The sequence below is a fragment of the Carcharodon carcharias genome, chromosome 14 (genome assembly GCF_017639515.1).
Source record: "Carcharodon carcharias isolate sCarCar2 chromosome 14, sCarCar2.pri, whole genome shotgun sequence".
NCBI classification, from domain to species: Eukaryota; Metazoa; Chordata; class Chondrichthyes; order Lamniformes; family Lamnidae; genus Carcharodon; species Carcharodon carcharias.
In genome coordinates, this window is record NC_054480.1 from 114,514,862 (window position 1) to 114,530,404 (window position 15,543).

Here is a 15,543-nt window from a genome sequence, read left to right on the forward strand (position 1 = left end):
GTTGGAGGTAATATATTAGCATGGATGGAGGATTGTTTAACAGGTAGGAAGGAGAGAGTGGGCATAATTGGGATTTTTTCAAGTTGGCAGGTAGTGAATAGTAGGATACCACTAGGGTCAGTGCTGGGGCCTCAGTTATTTACAACGTATATTAATGACATAGATGAAGAGACAGAGAGTAGTCAAATTTGCTGATACAAAGTTAAGTGGAAAGGTAAGCTGTGGGGAGGACACAAAGGCTGCAAAGAGATATAGACAGGTTAAGTGAGTGGGCAACAAGATGGCAGATGGATTATAATATAGGGAAGTGTGAAGTTATTCACTTTTGGTCAAAAGAATCGAAGAGCTGAATATTTTTTAAAAGGTGAGAAATTTGTAAATGTGGATGTTCAAAGAAACTTGAATTTGTTCATATAAGGAACACAGAAAGTTAATATACAGGTACGGCAAGCAATTAGGAAGTTAAATGGCATGTTGGCCTTTATTGGAAGTGGATTGGAGTACGGGAATAAGGAAGTCTTGCTAGAGTTGTATAGGGTTTTGGTGAGAGCACATCTGGTGTACTGTGTGCAGTTTTAGTCTCTACATTTAAGAAAAGTTATACTTGCTTTGGAGGCAGTACAGCTAAGGTTCATGAACTTGGTCCCTGGGATGAAGGGTTTGTCCTATGATGAGAGGCTGAGCAAAATGGGTCTATTTTTTCAGGCATTTAGAAGAATGAGGTGATCTCATTGAAATGTACAAGATTCTGAAGGGAAATAAAAACAGAAAATGCTGGAAAAACCCCGCATGTCTGGCAGCATCTGTGGAGAGAGAAACAGAGTTAACGTTTCGAGTCCATATGACTCTTCTTCAGAGGTTCTGAAGGGGCTTTAATAGGTAGATGCTGAGAGGTTGTTTCCACTACCTGGAATATCTAAAGCCCAGGGACACAATCTCAAGATAAGGGGCAAATCATTTATGACTGAGATGAAGCAAAATTACTTCACTCAAAGTGTTGTGAAACTTTGGAGATCTCTGTCCTAGAGGGTTGTGGATGCTGGCCATCAGTGAATACATTTAAGACTGGGATAGGCAGAATTTGTGTCTCTCAGGGAATCAAGGAACGTGGGGAACAGGTAGGGAAATGCAGTTGAAGCCCAAGATCAGCTGCAATCATATTGAATGGCAGAGTAGGCTTGAAGGGCCATATAGTCATCTACTGCTCCTATTTCTTGTGTTCGTATAAGATATCTGTGCTCCTTCAATTCTGGCCTCTTGCACATCCCTCATTCTAATTGCTTCACCATTGGCAGTTGCCTCAGCCCAATCTCTGGATCTGCCTCTGTACCTCTTTTTCCTCCTTTAAGATGCTCCTTAAAACTCTTTGACCTTCTGTGGCTTGGTGTCAAATTTTGTTTGATAACATTTCTGTGAAGCACCTTGGGACATTTTACAATAGTATAGGTGCATTGTAAGTATTTATTTGTTTACAGATAATACTCAGGCTAAAATAAAAGCAATATACTGAAGATGCTGGAAACCTGAAATTAAAAATGGAAAATGTTGGAAATACTCAGCAGGTCAGGCAACATTTGTGGAGAGAGAAACAGAGTTAAAGTTATATCATTACTGTTTCTTTCTCCACAGCTGCTGAGTATTTCCATCATTTTCTGCTTTAATTTGGTATTTAAACTGTTTTCTCATTGGGTTAAAATTTCACCTTACATCCATGTTCCTCAAACAGTTACAGACAGCTACATAGCTGTACAGCTACAGTAACAGACAATTCCATCTACTCTGACAGAAAGACTACACCCACTTTCTATTTGCCAGTTATCCCTTCCTGACGTTGTTGATTGTGGTCATCAATCGTCCTCTGGTACCCCGTGGTGAGGGTAGGAGAATGGATATCATGTGTTTGCCTGCCATCAACACACCCAGTGTAGGGCGTCACTGGATAAAAATCAGGAGCGACTGCCCTTGTGAATTTTTCCCTCACCCTAGGCCAAAGGCACGCTGATGGTAAATTGTAGCAGCCCCACTATCACTCCAGTGTAGATCAGCTAACTCAGCTTAGACTAGGGATTGAAAGAGAAGCCTTCAGAGCCCCTGCACTCATGGTCGCTATGGTTTCACCATCACTCATGTTCAGGGCAGGCAGGTTTCCCAGTCCAGCCAACTGTACCACACAAAGCAAAATTGCCAATAAAGTGTTAACTAGGGACATTTAGTGCATTGGGTTCCTACCTACTGGGAAACGGGTTGAGGTTGGTGAAACGCATTTCACATTACAGCCAGTAGAGAGAGCTATACTTTAATCTCATTGGTCTGGACTGGAATCTAGATCCTAGAGGTGAACTGTATGGAACTCACTGTATATTACTTAGTCTACCCAAGTTCTAGTGATTCATTCTGAATGAGAAAAAAAATCAGAACTCATGATTTTTGCTCCTGCCCTTCTCTTATCCCACTCCTATCCTTCTCCTGCCCTGCTCCTATCCCGTTCCTATCTTCCTCCTCAAGAGAGAGGAACAGAGTTAACATTTTGAGCCCATATGACTCTTCTTTAGGGCTAAAGAGAAGTAGAAATGGGGATGGAGCAGATGGAGCAATATAGAAAGTCAGGGATAGGTGGGAGATCAGGAGAAATTGACAATTGACCGCATTAGGAGCAACGAGTACAGTAGGCCAAATTGAAAGAGGTGCAAGTGAAGCGCTGGTTCGCCTGAAAGGTGTGTTTGGGTCTTTGGATGGTGAGGGGGGAGGAGGTAAAGGGGCAGATGTTGCACCTTCTGAAATTGCATGGGAAGGTGCTGTGGGAAGGCAATGAGGAGTTGCCAGTGATGGAGGAGTGGACCAGAGTGCCACGGAGGGAAAGGTCCCTACGGAATGCATGGTGGGGTGGTGAGGGGAAGATGTGTTTGGTGGTGGCATCATTCTGGAGTTGCGGAAATGCTGGAAGATGATCCTTTGAATGCAGACGCTGATGGGGTGAAAATTGAGGACAAGAGGGACCCTATCTTGGCTCTGGTAGAGAAGGGAAGGAGTGAGGGCAGAGGTGCGGGAGATGGGTTGTACGTGGTTTATGGCCCTGTCAACCGCAGTGGGGGGAATTCCTCGGTTAAGGAAAAAGGAAGACATGTCAGAAGCGCTGTTTTGGAAGGTAGTATCATCTGAACAGATGTGACGGAGATGGAGGAACTGAGAGAATAGGATGGAGTCCTTACAAGAAGCAGGGTGTGAGAAACTGTTATTTTTCCCCAACCCCTACCCCCACAGGGCCATCTGTCACTTGTTTCTACGTTGTGCTTTCACAGAGCGCAGACCCTTATTCTGCGTTAACACATTTTGCTATCTTAACGTTATGCCATTACCAGCACCTTCTTTAGTCTTTAATACCACCATTTACATTCTCTTTGTCCTGTGGTTCATGACATCTTTGTCAGTCTCTCCTGAGCTCCCACCTACCCCTGACTTTCTACTTTGCTCCATCCCTCTTAAACAGTATAAAATCCATCACATTTCTACTCCTCTTTAGCTCTGAAGAAGAAGCTTATGGACTTGAAATGTTAACTCTGTTTCCCTCTCCACAGATGCTGCCAGACCTGCTGAAGTTTTTCAGCATTTTGTTTTTATCTCACATTTCCAGCATCCGCAGTATTTTGCTTTCACCTATCTTACTGATGCCCTGCTCCTATTCCGTTCCTGCCCTGCTTCTATCCCTGTTCCTCTCTCACCCTTGCCTATATATCCAATTCCCTACCTACCTTCTATCCCAACAACTAAGCTTCTATCCATCCCCTGCCTAACCCTACTCACCTCTGGAAATTCTCCTTTTCCTACCCCTCCCATTGCAGCTCCTCTTATTCTTGAGTTGTTGCTTTTACATTGTCAGGATGTGGCCGACATCCATTCCCAACCTCTCCATTCAATTTGGAGGTCTTCATAATTCAGTGAAAGGTACAATCAGGACCTCAAACAGTGCTCAAGTCCATTCATTTAAGTCATAATCTACTCCAGTACAGCAATGAGGGAATATTATGTTGCTGCAGGTGCTGCCTTTTGGCTGGGATGTTAAGGTGGATGTTCAGGTGGATCTAAAAGATCCTGTAGCACCATGAAGAACAGCAGGGAGTTTCCCTGGTGTCCTGGTCAATGTATATAAAACTTAACTAGCATCACCAAGACAGACTAACTGGCCATTTATCTCATTGCTTACTGTGGGAACTTGCTGTGCACAATTTAGCTTCCACATTTATCTACATTGCAACACTGACTAAAATTCAAAAGCAATTATTGGCAGTCAGGGTGCTTTGGGTGTCCCGAAGATGTTTACAATACTAGAAAGCTGATGGGTTAGAGAGACACATGTCCATTGTGTCAAGGACACAAAGATAGTTGACATTGTAAGCAACATGGATGGAAGTATAGAATTACAAAGAGGTATAAATAAAAAGTGAATGGACAAAATGGATTTCAATGAATTGCTACTATGCAGTGGCGACGCAAGTGGTACTATCAAGATGCTGCCATCTGTCCTAAAAGATGTTCTGCCCACGATGAGTAATGTTGTTTATGAATTTCAGTGTAAAGTTATCCACTTTGGACCTAAAAAGGATAAGAGAGTACTTTCTAAATGGCAAAAGGTGAGGTGGTCCTAAGGGATTTAGGGGTCCATGCACATAAATAATTAAATTGACATCGGCAGGCACAGAAAATAATCAGAAAGGCTAATGGAACACAAGGTTTTATAACTGGAGGGTGAAAATTTAAGGGTCCAGAAGTAATACTATAGTTTACAAAGTCCTGATTAGACTATGCCTGGAGTCCTGTATTCAGCTCTGGGCACCACACTTTATAAAGGATATATTGGCCTTGGAGTGAGCGCAGGCTACATTTACCAGAAACCTGGACTGAAAGGGTTAAGATACAAGGAAGGATTATGCAAATAAGGGTTGTGTTCCCTGGAATTAAAAAGGTCAAGGGGTGATTTGGTGAAAGTTCTCAAGGCAATAAGGGGAACAGTGGGGTAGATTGGGATAAGTTATTTCCACGAGTTGGAAATTCCAGGACTGGGGAGCAAGGTCTAAAATTAGAGCTAGATCTTTTAGGAGTGAAATTGGGAACACTCCTACACTCAAAAAGTGGTTTGGAATTTTCTTCCACAAATAGCAATTATTGCTAAGTCATTGGGCGGAATCATCCCAGTTTTGCACTGTGTGTGGTAATGGGCAGGAAAAAGGACGTTTTACCCGTTGGCCGCAATGGTGCCTTTTCATGCCGTATCGTCCTTTTCCCAGTGTGTCCCGCCTCATTAATAATGCGTTCCTGGGAAACACGCCAGGTCGCTGGCGGGACAGCCTCTGACTCGCCTACCCCGCTGCCACCTCAGGCCTTCAGTAAACCAGGAAGGGTCATGAGGACTCGAAACGTCAACTCTTTTCTTCTCCACCGATGCTGCCAGACCTGCTGAGTTTTTCCAGGTAATTCTGTTTTTGTTTTGGATTTCCAGCATCCGCAGTTTTTTGTTTTTAACCATATTTAAAGCTGCCCCTGCACAGGGCTAGCACCATTCAAGGGATAGGAAGCTGCTGGGAACTGATGGCTGCCCAAAAGAGGAAACATGCTACCCCAAATTCAGCTACGCCTCCCCCGAGTACCTATTGGATGCAATGGAGGCCCGCTGCAAAGTCTTCTACACCCACTCTGGGCAGAGACCAGCAAGCAATGTCACCAATTCAGCATGGGAGGCAGTAGCAACGGTGGTCAGCGCCAACACCCTGCAAAAGAGGACAGCCACCCACTGCCGAAAGAAGATGAATGATCTCCTCCGTTCCGCCAGGGTAAGTCACTCTTCTCATCACTCTCAACTCACACACTCATAAGCACATCACACATCCACGGGGATCTCACTCACTGCCAGTTCAAGGGCCATCACCATTTTTTCTCACACACACTTTCATCTGCCCTGGGGATTGTGTCCTCATTCTGTCCATGGCACCACTTACCACCCATACATACCAGGCATCCTTATTATCTGGCCTGGCAGGCGTCCTGCTTACACACTCTCCATCTATAATTCATGTAGGTCCAGCTGGCACACAGCAAAAGGAGAGGTTACAGACTGGTGGAGGAATACCTAACATCAAGGTCCTCACAGACTTTGAAAATAGAATCATCCAGCTGGCCGGCGATAATCTGAACCATTTCTGGGCTGACGGTGAGGTCGGCGGTGCTCAACCTAGTAAGGATCCAGCAGTGCAAAATCTATCAGACAACCATGCTGTGAGTCACCTCCCCTGTTCTGCAGCCCCCTGCCAGACTAATTATCTCTCCTTGCATTCACAGGCACATCTGGGAAGCAGCCGAGGGGTCCATAAGCTAGGTCCTTGACTCAAGCCCCAAAGACACCTTGGAAGAAGAATCTGATGACACCCTCATTTAAGACCCATCACAGTCCTCACCCACACCCTCCACCAGTGCAGGGACACACACATTAGTGGGAGCTAGCTCTAGAGTAGCCCCAGGATCTGGTGAGCACTGTCTGATCCACAGCAGGTGGCAGCAGGGACTTCCCAGGTTTCCGACACTCAGAGGACTGCTGGAGGCCAGAAATCTGTTGATTCTAAGTCAGATGAGGAGCCACTGGACTCAGTCATATCTCAGTTCCCGGAGCTGCAAAGGCAAGCTCGGGAACATCAGGATGGGATGTCCGCTGCAATACTCAGATTGCAAGGCACGATGGAGAAGTCCACCTACCTTCAGTCTGAGGTGATAGTGCCAGCATGCCAATGCACCGTGGTCAGCACTGGTAGAATGGCGGCCGCCGTGGAGACTTTGTTCCAGGACATTGGTCTGCACTGCTGCACGGGCTCAACTCCATCGCTGATGTCATAGTTGGCCTCCAACAGTTTGTACATAAGAGGGGTGCGGGGCAGCTCAATTTCACTCCAGCTTCCCCTTCTCCTCAAGGAGTCAACCAGGGCCATCGGGCACCCGTAGGGAGGAGGATCAGCAGCTCGACACCCGGGACTATTCACCCAGGTGACTCCGGGAGTGCCTGGCCCCTCTTCCCCTCTTCAGCAGCTCCAGCTCCACAGGTCAAGGAGGGTGCCACTGCCACACAATGGGACCCTAAAAGTGGGCTGGGGCTCTCCAGGTCTCGGCCCTCCAAAGGACACCCTCCAAAGCCGTCACAGACAGGGCGTAGCAGTCAGCAGGCTGCCTCCACCTCTGTGGATTTCGGGGAAAGCACCAAGACAGGGAGCAGGTTTAGGAAGGTTAATATTATGCAGTTGCACAGCCTAGACATGGGTGTTAATCACTTGTACATAATGTTCACTATTGTAAATAAACTCCCAAGAATGTCTCCTTGTCAATGGCTCCTTGTTCTGATCAGCAGTGTTTGTGTCACTCAGATGTGAAACCTTTCTGCACAAGATAAAGGCAGGTGTCTCAGTCCAGGGTCTCCTCCCTGTGTCTGTGCAGCCTTCAGACCAAAGTGATGGTCTGGCCTCACACTCACTGGATACATTAGTGATACCTGCACCTTGATGGTGCTTGTCCTTGCTGCCAGAATGTCATGAGCAGGCGTCACAGAGTTCTGTCAGAGTTCTGTGTGTCCTCAGCACCTTTAAGGTGGGCTGGGTCCCATCTCATCAGCATCTGTGACCAGTGACGCTGTGCTCCTGAAGGGGTTAGGTGCTGAAGGATGACAAAGGATCAGATGCATTTAAAGTTTCACAGCTGCATCTCCATGATATGTCCCTGATCACAAAGCGCAAGGGAGCTGCCCTCGGCCAGACAGGAGTCAGACATTCTCAGGGGCCATATGAAGATCTATGGAGTGTCCTTACTACATGTTGTTATCATCCTCTTGCAAGCGACTATAAGGGTCTCTGCTACGTCACAATGACAGGAGCCTGTCAGAGGGTTTGTGCGCTGCCATAAGCCAGACTGGGATCAAACGTGCATAGATGCAATGTGAGGATCTATAGTGTGCCCTCATTGCATGTCGTCATCATCCTCTACAAATCTAGTAGCTATTAGGACCTCCCGAGCATGCCTGCCTTGTCTGACCAGTATGATAGCTTCTTCGTCTTCATCATTGCCTTTGAGGCCTTCCTCACCCTCACCCCATTGATGTCCTCGCAAGAGGAGATGTGCAGATCCTCCATCTCATCATCAGCTAGCTCCTCTCCCCGTTGCAGCACCAGGCTGTAAAGGGCACAGCAGGAGATGACAATATATAACACCCTCTGTGGACTGTATTGCAGGGCGTCAACAGACCGGTCCAGGCACCGGAACCTCATTTTCAACATTCCAATGATCTGCTCCTCCAAGGTGCAAGTTGCAGCATGAGCTTCGTTATACCTTCACTCGACTGCAGTCTGAAGCCGCTGCACATTGTCATCAGCTACGTCCTCTGCAGGTAGACTTTGTCCCCGAGGAGCCAACCCTGCAATCTCTATGGACCATGGAAGACGTCAGGGATCTGAGACCTGCTAAGGATGTAGGAGGCATGCACAATCCATGGGAACTGTTCGCGGACCTGCAGGATGTGGTTGTGGTGGTCGCGCACCAGCTGAATAACAACAGTAACAACTCACATTGATAAAACATCTGAACACTGTAAAATATTACAAGGCACTTCACAGGAGCATTATCTAATAAAATTTGACACCAAGCCACATAAAGACATACTGGGGCAGATGAGAGGTAAGTTTTGAGAAATGTCATAAACAAGGGAAGAGAGGTAGAGAGATAGAGACAATCAGGAAAGGAACTCTGAAGCTAGGCCTTGGCAGCTGAAGGCATGGTAGCCAACAGTTGAGTGAGTAAAATTAGGGATGCACATGAGGCAAGAATTTGAGGAGTGTAGATACCTCAGAGGGTGTAGGCAGCGTACGCTATAAGTTTTTTTGGAATGCATGGTCAATTGCGTGTGGCCCCTTTAAATTTTTGTTTAGGGCCATACACACGCATTAACTTAAAGGGGTGGATATCTGCATAGCCCGTGCAGGAACTCCTGGGTTGCAGTTGCAGCTTAGAGAGAATGCAAAAGAAGGTTGTAGGGATAGGGAGAGCTTACATTATGGAAAGATTTGAAAACAAGAATGAAAATATTAAACCAGGAGCCAATGTTTGTCAGGAGGCACAGTGGTGATGGTGAATGAGATGGGTGCAAGTTAAGATACAGACAGTAAGAGTTTTGGATGAAGATGGAGGTTGGCCAGGAATAGTGTAACAGAATAGTCATGTCTAAAAGTAGCAAAGACATTCATGTGAGGGTTTCAGCAGCAGATGCGTGTTTAAATGATTGTGCATACACCTGTTGGCCTGTGTGATGTGGAGCTGTCCTAGGTTTTAAACAAGTGGTTTCGCACTGAGTGCTGAGACCAATAGAAACACTTTGAGTTTGAAATGAAACAGTTCTGTAACTTTAGTTCGCGTGCGCAGAGGATTACGGTATGTTTACATCAACCTTGGTATGCAAGGGTCACTTCCTCCATACTAACCAGTTAATGTTTGATAGCCTTTATAATTCGCCTGGGGTAGGTGGAAAGCTTTCCAGGTGCTGGGTTAATTGATGCTATTGTGTTTCTGCATCTATATACATAATTTTGGAATGTTGAATAAATTTAGGGCCCTGGTGCAGGATGTAAATTAGGCTTCAAATTCCAAAACCCAGAACAATAGCTGTGTTTATCTGAGGTTGTGCTGTTGCTGTGTCGTCACAGGGCGGGGGCAGAGGTAGGCCTTGGCCTCTCAGCTCAGCAGGTTTCACTACTTTGTGGTTAAAGGTGCAGGTGTAAATTACCAGAGTGGAATTTGCTGCACGTCCTTTAACTGGGAACTATTATATAGACCTCGAGCAAAATCTCCACGCCTCTTTGAACTCAGGAGTGCCAAAAGTGAAGAGTTACCAGAATACCAGGGAGCAAAATCAGGAGGAGTGAGAGAAATCAGGAAATATGAGAAGATAATTGCAAAATGGCTGTCAGATTTCAGGATCAGGTAAGCATAACTTTAAGCTATTAAACTGATTAACTTTAGCACTGCAGTTACTACGGACTTAAACCAGACTGATAAACCAAAATATGTTAACCCCTTGTGACTAAGGTACACAAAACACCTCTGGTCAGTGACTGTTAGACAGGAAGTAAAGCCAATCTGACAAAGCTCGGAAAGTCACTGTTAGTATAAGTTAAGAGGGATGATTTTGCTTTGATCTTTAGAGAGAAAGAGTGAGGAGAGTTTCAATGCATCGCTTAAAATTTCAAAATTGAGTGTCGGTTTGTCTCTGTGTGAATTGCCTTGTAAAATCATGGGTTCAAGCCTCACTTGAGGACTTGAGCCTAAAATCTCAGCTGACACCCCAGGAGGTGCTGCATTTATCAAGGTGCCATCTTTGAACTGAAAGGCCAAACTGTGGCTTCGGGGGTATTATAAAGGATCTCATGATATTATTATTGTCCCAAGCTGATCCAGACTGTTTGCAACCTAAGCATCCTATTTGAATCTGATCTGAGATTCTGACAACATAGTTTCTGCATCATCAAGACTGCCTGCTTCTACCTGTGTAATATTACCTGTCTCTGCCCATCTTCTCCAGAAACTATCACATTTTGTTCCCCCAGTCTCATCTATTCAAATGTTCTCATGGCCAGCCTCCCATTTCCACTCTCCATAACTACAACTCAGCCAAAACCCTGCTGTCCGTATCATAGCTTTGCACCAATTCCCATTAATCCATCACCCATATGTGCTCACTGACCTACATTGGCCCCTGTTCCACCAAAACTTCAAATTTAAAATTTTAAAGTTTGTGTTCAAATCGTCCAGACCTCACTTTCCCTATCTCTTTGAGAATTCTAATGTCCACCAATTCTGGGTTTTTATGCATACCAGACTTAATTCACCTCACAATTGTCCGCCCTGCATTGTAGTTCCCTCCCTTAACCTCTCTGCCTCACCACATCTCTCTCTCACTCCTCCTTTATGACTGCTCAAAACCTACTTCGGTCCTAATTTCTCCTTCCTTGGCTCAGTTCCAATTTTTGTCTGATTAAGCTTCTATCTGTGCTTTGGGACATTTTACTTAAAGGTAATGTCAGTCTTTGTTGCTATTATTTGAAGAAGAGCAGGATATTCTCCTGGTTTTGACCTCAGCTGAACTCTGCGGTTTTCTGGGAGCTGTTAATTTGCTTATGTTGAACAGACACTTCTCAAAATGGCTGATAGGAATCAGATCACACATCAAATTGTGGTTGGGAAAAGCCGACAGGCCTGCGGTAATGCATAGTCTGAGAAAAGTTGTTGCCTGCTGCCTTCTGTCAGAAACAGCAGCTAAATGGCCTCCGCTCCCTCAATGCCACTGTGTCTCACCATAGACTTTTTGAAAAGACCGCCCCAGAGCTCAGAGAAATTTGGTGGCTGTCCCATTTTAAAGTGAGCACTGGTTTGGAGTTGGTCATCCCATCCAACCGATTAGTCAAAGCCAGAAAACTGCCCGGTTTTGCAGATGTTGAGTCTGACATGTTCATAATAACAGCAAATGGCTTGCACTAGGGCAGAAATCAGTCCATGTGTCATCCAGCCAGCTGGCTGTAGGGGAGTAGGTGATGGTTACAGTACAGAACTGGCAACCAGAGGTCATGAATTCAAATCGCACCGTGGCAAATTGTGTAACTGAATTTAATTAATCTCATAAATTATGGGCTTGAACCAACAAAATTAATCATCAAGAGTCCCAGAAAGTTGCAACAACCCATTTAATACCAATCCCACAAGACGTGGTTGACTGTTATGCCCTCTGAAATGGTCTAGCAAGCCCCTCAGTTGTAAGCATTTGGTCCAAGCAGGATCCAAGAAGAACAAAATGATTGGAATCAACCTAAGCATTGAAACATCTAAGGCAAACCCAGCCCACTTGATCCTTCTAAGTCCTTTTCATTATCATCAGAGGACTGGTTTCCAAGTTGGGAGAGCCATTCAGTTATTCATTATTCAACTGTTCAAGCGACATAGTTATACTGAAATGTCATATCTGGGAATAGTCACCACTTGCCTGGCTTGGTGCTGCACAGCACTCAAGAAACTTGACACCATTTCAGAACATTCTGCTTGATCAGTGCTCTGCCACTAGATTAACTGGTTGCATCTCTACCTGCTGGTGTACTGTGGCTGCATGTATGTACTCCCTAAGGAGACACTGCAGCAACTCAGTGAGTTTATTTAACCAACCCTCCCAAGTCCATGAGCTTTACCATTGTAGGGGGTGGTGGTGTGTGTCAGCTTCACCTCTGACTTCTGAGCGGTCCGAATCGCTCCCACTCCCTGGGTTCTAGACCTTGGACTTATTTGGGGGTTGTGACAAAGTGCAGCAGACAGCAGGTTTTGGTGCAAGAAAAAAACCTGGGTTTATTGAAGTCACAAATGAACTTATAACATTAGGATTACACTGAGATTATACAGACCTACAAAGTACGCTTAGTTAAGAATGGGGAACACACGGCATAATGAGGGAAAATCACGCTACTAATCCCCTTACCCTTGTCCCACCCCCAAAACCTAACTAAATTGAACTAGAAGAGGTCAGGGATCATGCTCACCAACCAGGGTTCCTTGACAGTTTGAAATCCAGCCAGGTAAGTCAGTTGCAGTTTTGGGATACGCTCTTTGTGTCCTCTGGGGCCTGCCGTCCCCACGTGGTTCTGGTCTGTGGAATCTGCAAAGGTTCTTCAGTTGGGTGGAGGGCACGGTTGTGGGTGGTCGATCTTCGTGGAGGGCTGTGGTTGCGGCCTTGTTGTCTTCGGTGGAGCCTGCCACCCCGTGCCCCTCGCCGAGATGTTGCCTGAGGGCCTGCAAACCTCCAGATCTCCTCCCTCTGCCTGGCTCAGCTACCTGGTTCCTCTGCTTAAACTCTGCTTCAACAGCTCCAAAACTGCTCACCCGCTTGTCTCAGCTTCACCTTCGTAACTGGTGGCCCAGTTATACTGTTTTTTCGAATTTCTTATCTCAATCCAAATCAAGGTTAGTTCTTTGTCTGATTTGGGCTTCTTCAGGTGATTGTTGTGTCATTGCTTTTAATGGGCTCGCATGATGTTTATCGTTGTCTTCCTGTCCCCGTAATGAGTCTTGAACTGAAAACCATCGTATATGTGGAGTATTGATAGGTTCACATAATTGCATTGATTGCGGCCTTCCTGCCTTAGTAGTTAGTAGCGATTATTTATGCAAGATTTTGATGGGCTTTAGTTTCGTGTAAGATGAAGTCATTCTCTAGGTTGATTGTTTTAAAGGGAAGAATGCGTATTCTGTCTCTTCTCGTTGTCTGGTTACAGGCAACAATCCACACTGCATTCAACAAGCCTGGGCATGTCCAGTCCCAGGCCTTCATGGGCTGCAGAGTTCTACACTTAACTCAGCAGTTGGGTCCTCTGCCATAAAAGTCCAAAAGTCAAATCCTTGTTGATGATATGAAAAATGTGGGAATTTTGAGAACCCTTCAGACAACACCCCCCTCCCCCCCCACCCCCCCCCACCCCCCTCACCGTGATACTTAAACCTTGCTTCAAGTATCACACTGGAAAAAAAAAACAAAATTCCTGACCCTCCATAGTCAATCTTCCCCTGTAATTACCTATCTAAGATCTCATGACACATACATTCCCCATTCTTTAAAATGTGGTGTATGTAAGTATGCATAGGCAAAATACAGTTATTTACATACATCCAAACATTTAGGGGGTCCAACACCCCACTTGGTGCACATACATCTTTATTAAAAGAAAACAACATGTAAAAGTCTTTCTTAAAAATAACCGAATACAAAAAAAACCAACAAGCTTTATTCAGGAACACAAAAAAAATATGAAAGGTTCAAACAGGTGTATCTCTCTCCACCTTAGCATAATGCTTCTTCCAGGTCCTTTCATTTTGGAACTCTAGGATTTTGCCTTTTTCCTTGCACTGAGAGCACAACAGGTACAACACTATTCCCAGCTGGCAAACCACGAGGATGTGGGAAGCCATTCTGACCCATGAAGGGACCTCTATGTTTTCGAAAATGTCCCACCAGGGTGGGACTGTGATACCTTGAATTTCTCCCTCTAACTCGTGTGTTTTCTGTTCCAAAGTATAGAAATACTTTTGTGATAACTCTACAGCTTTTAGTAGTTTAGTAAGATGTTCTGGTAGAGGGGGAATTTCGTAACTGAAATGTGTGACAGAGCGCTGCTGGTTGGTAATGTTTTCCCTAACAGTGAGGTGAACAGTGGAGGATTCAGGAATGGGGACTATCCATTCCTGGGCCACTTGAACTTCTGCCTCGGGTTTAAAACAAAAACTGCTGTCACTTACTGGACACCGGATGTGCTGTCCAAGCTGATAGTGGGGAGCACTTGTGGTGACACAATATGTCCCACCCTCTATAAATGCTACCTGTGGGGAAACATGGCCTTGTGCCATTACCTCCATGGTACAGTTTATAGGCCCACATTGAGTACTTTAGCAATGCGGGGAGACAAAGAAGGGGAACCTGGGATGATGTTTTCACAGCATATAATATAGGATCCTCGGTGATAAACAGTCTGGATGACATAGAATTGCAGACACAAATAAAAGGTTTAAAAACACAATTACGAAAAATCTTAACAAAGGAGAACACAGTGATAGGCTCAGAGCTACACGAGGACCAGGCCATGACGGTCCATTTAAAGGAGATTATAGCTGAGTTGGAAAGGCACGCCAAAACAGTGAATGCACTCATTTGAGTGGATAGGAATGCATCGGACCAGGCTGCACAGAATGAGGTGTGGGTGCTGTATGGGGCATGGTTGCTGTGCTCTGGAATAGATGTTTAAGTGCTGGGGACTAGTACTACATGTGCACCCCGACTCCGGCACCCAGAGAGGTCTGTACCTGTCATCATGTGCTCCCACTTTATGACGTGCGCACCCCCTTGAATGACTCCAATGTTCTCCACCCTAAATACCGGTGCAGGTCGGGCTGTCCCAGCCATGACCAGCATCCTCACTACTATACCCATGATGGTGTGGTTGGAGCACCCACAATCTACTGGGACAGGGTAGGCTTCAGAGGCTAGGCGGAACTGACACCGGCTTAATGAATTCTCAAATGGGTGGAGGGCTGCGAGGTGCTTGTTGCTGATCCAGGAGGGGACTAAATCTTGTTTTAAATCCTCGAGGTTGCTGCGGCCCTCGCCCAGCAACCATGCCCCACAGAGCACCCACACCTCATTCTGTGCAGCCTGGTCCGAAGCATTCCTATCCTCTCAAATGAGTGCATTCACTGTTTTGGCATGCCTTTCCAACTCAGCTATAATCTTTAAATGGACCATCATGGCCTGGTCCTCGTGTAGCTCTGAGCCTAGCACTGTGTTCTCCTCTGTTAAGATTTTTCGTAACTGTGTTTTTAAACCTTTTATTTGTGTCTGCAATTCTATCTCATCCAGACTGTTTATCACAGAGGATCCTGTATTACATGCTGTGAAAACATCATTCCAGGTTCCCCTTCTTTGTCTCCCCGCAATGCTAA

General features: G+C 45.6%; 1 protein-coding gene across 3 annotated transcripts in view; it reads left to right on the forward strand.

Moving 5' to 3' along the window:
- LOC121287344 (tight junction protein ZO-3-like) overlaps positions 1-15,543 on the forward strand; it is an 85,088-nt gene that overhangs the window by 14,092 nt on the left and 55,453 nt on the right. Inside the window, exon 1 of one of the 3 annotated variants that reach the window (XM_041205128.1) lies at positions 9,745-9,999. The exons of the other annotated variants lie outside the window; for them this stretch is intronic. Within the exon in view, the coding sequence (XP_041061062.1) occupies positions 9,976-9,999 (24 nt within the window). The 5' untranslated portion in view covers positions 9,745-9,975. Of the gene's footprint in view, positions 1-9,744; positions 10,000-15,543 lie in introns of those variants that run through there. 3 annotated transcript variants of the gene reach the window in all.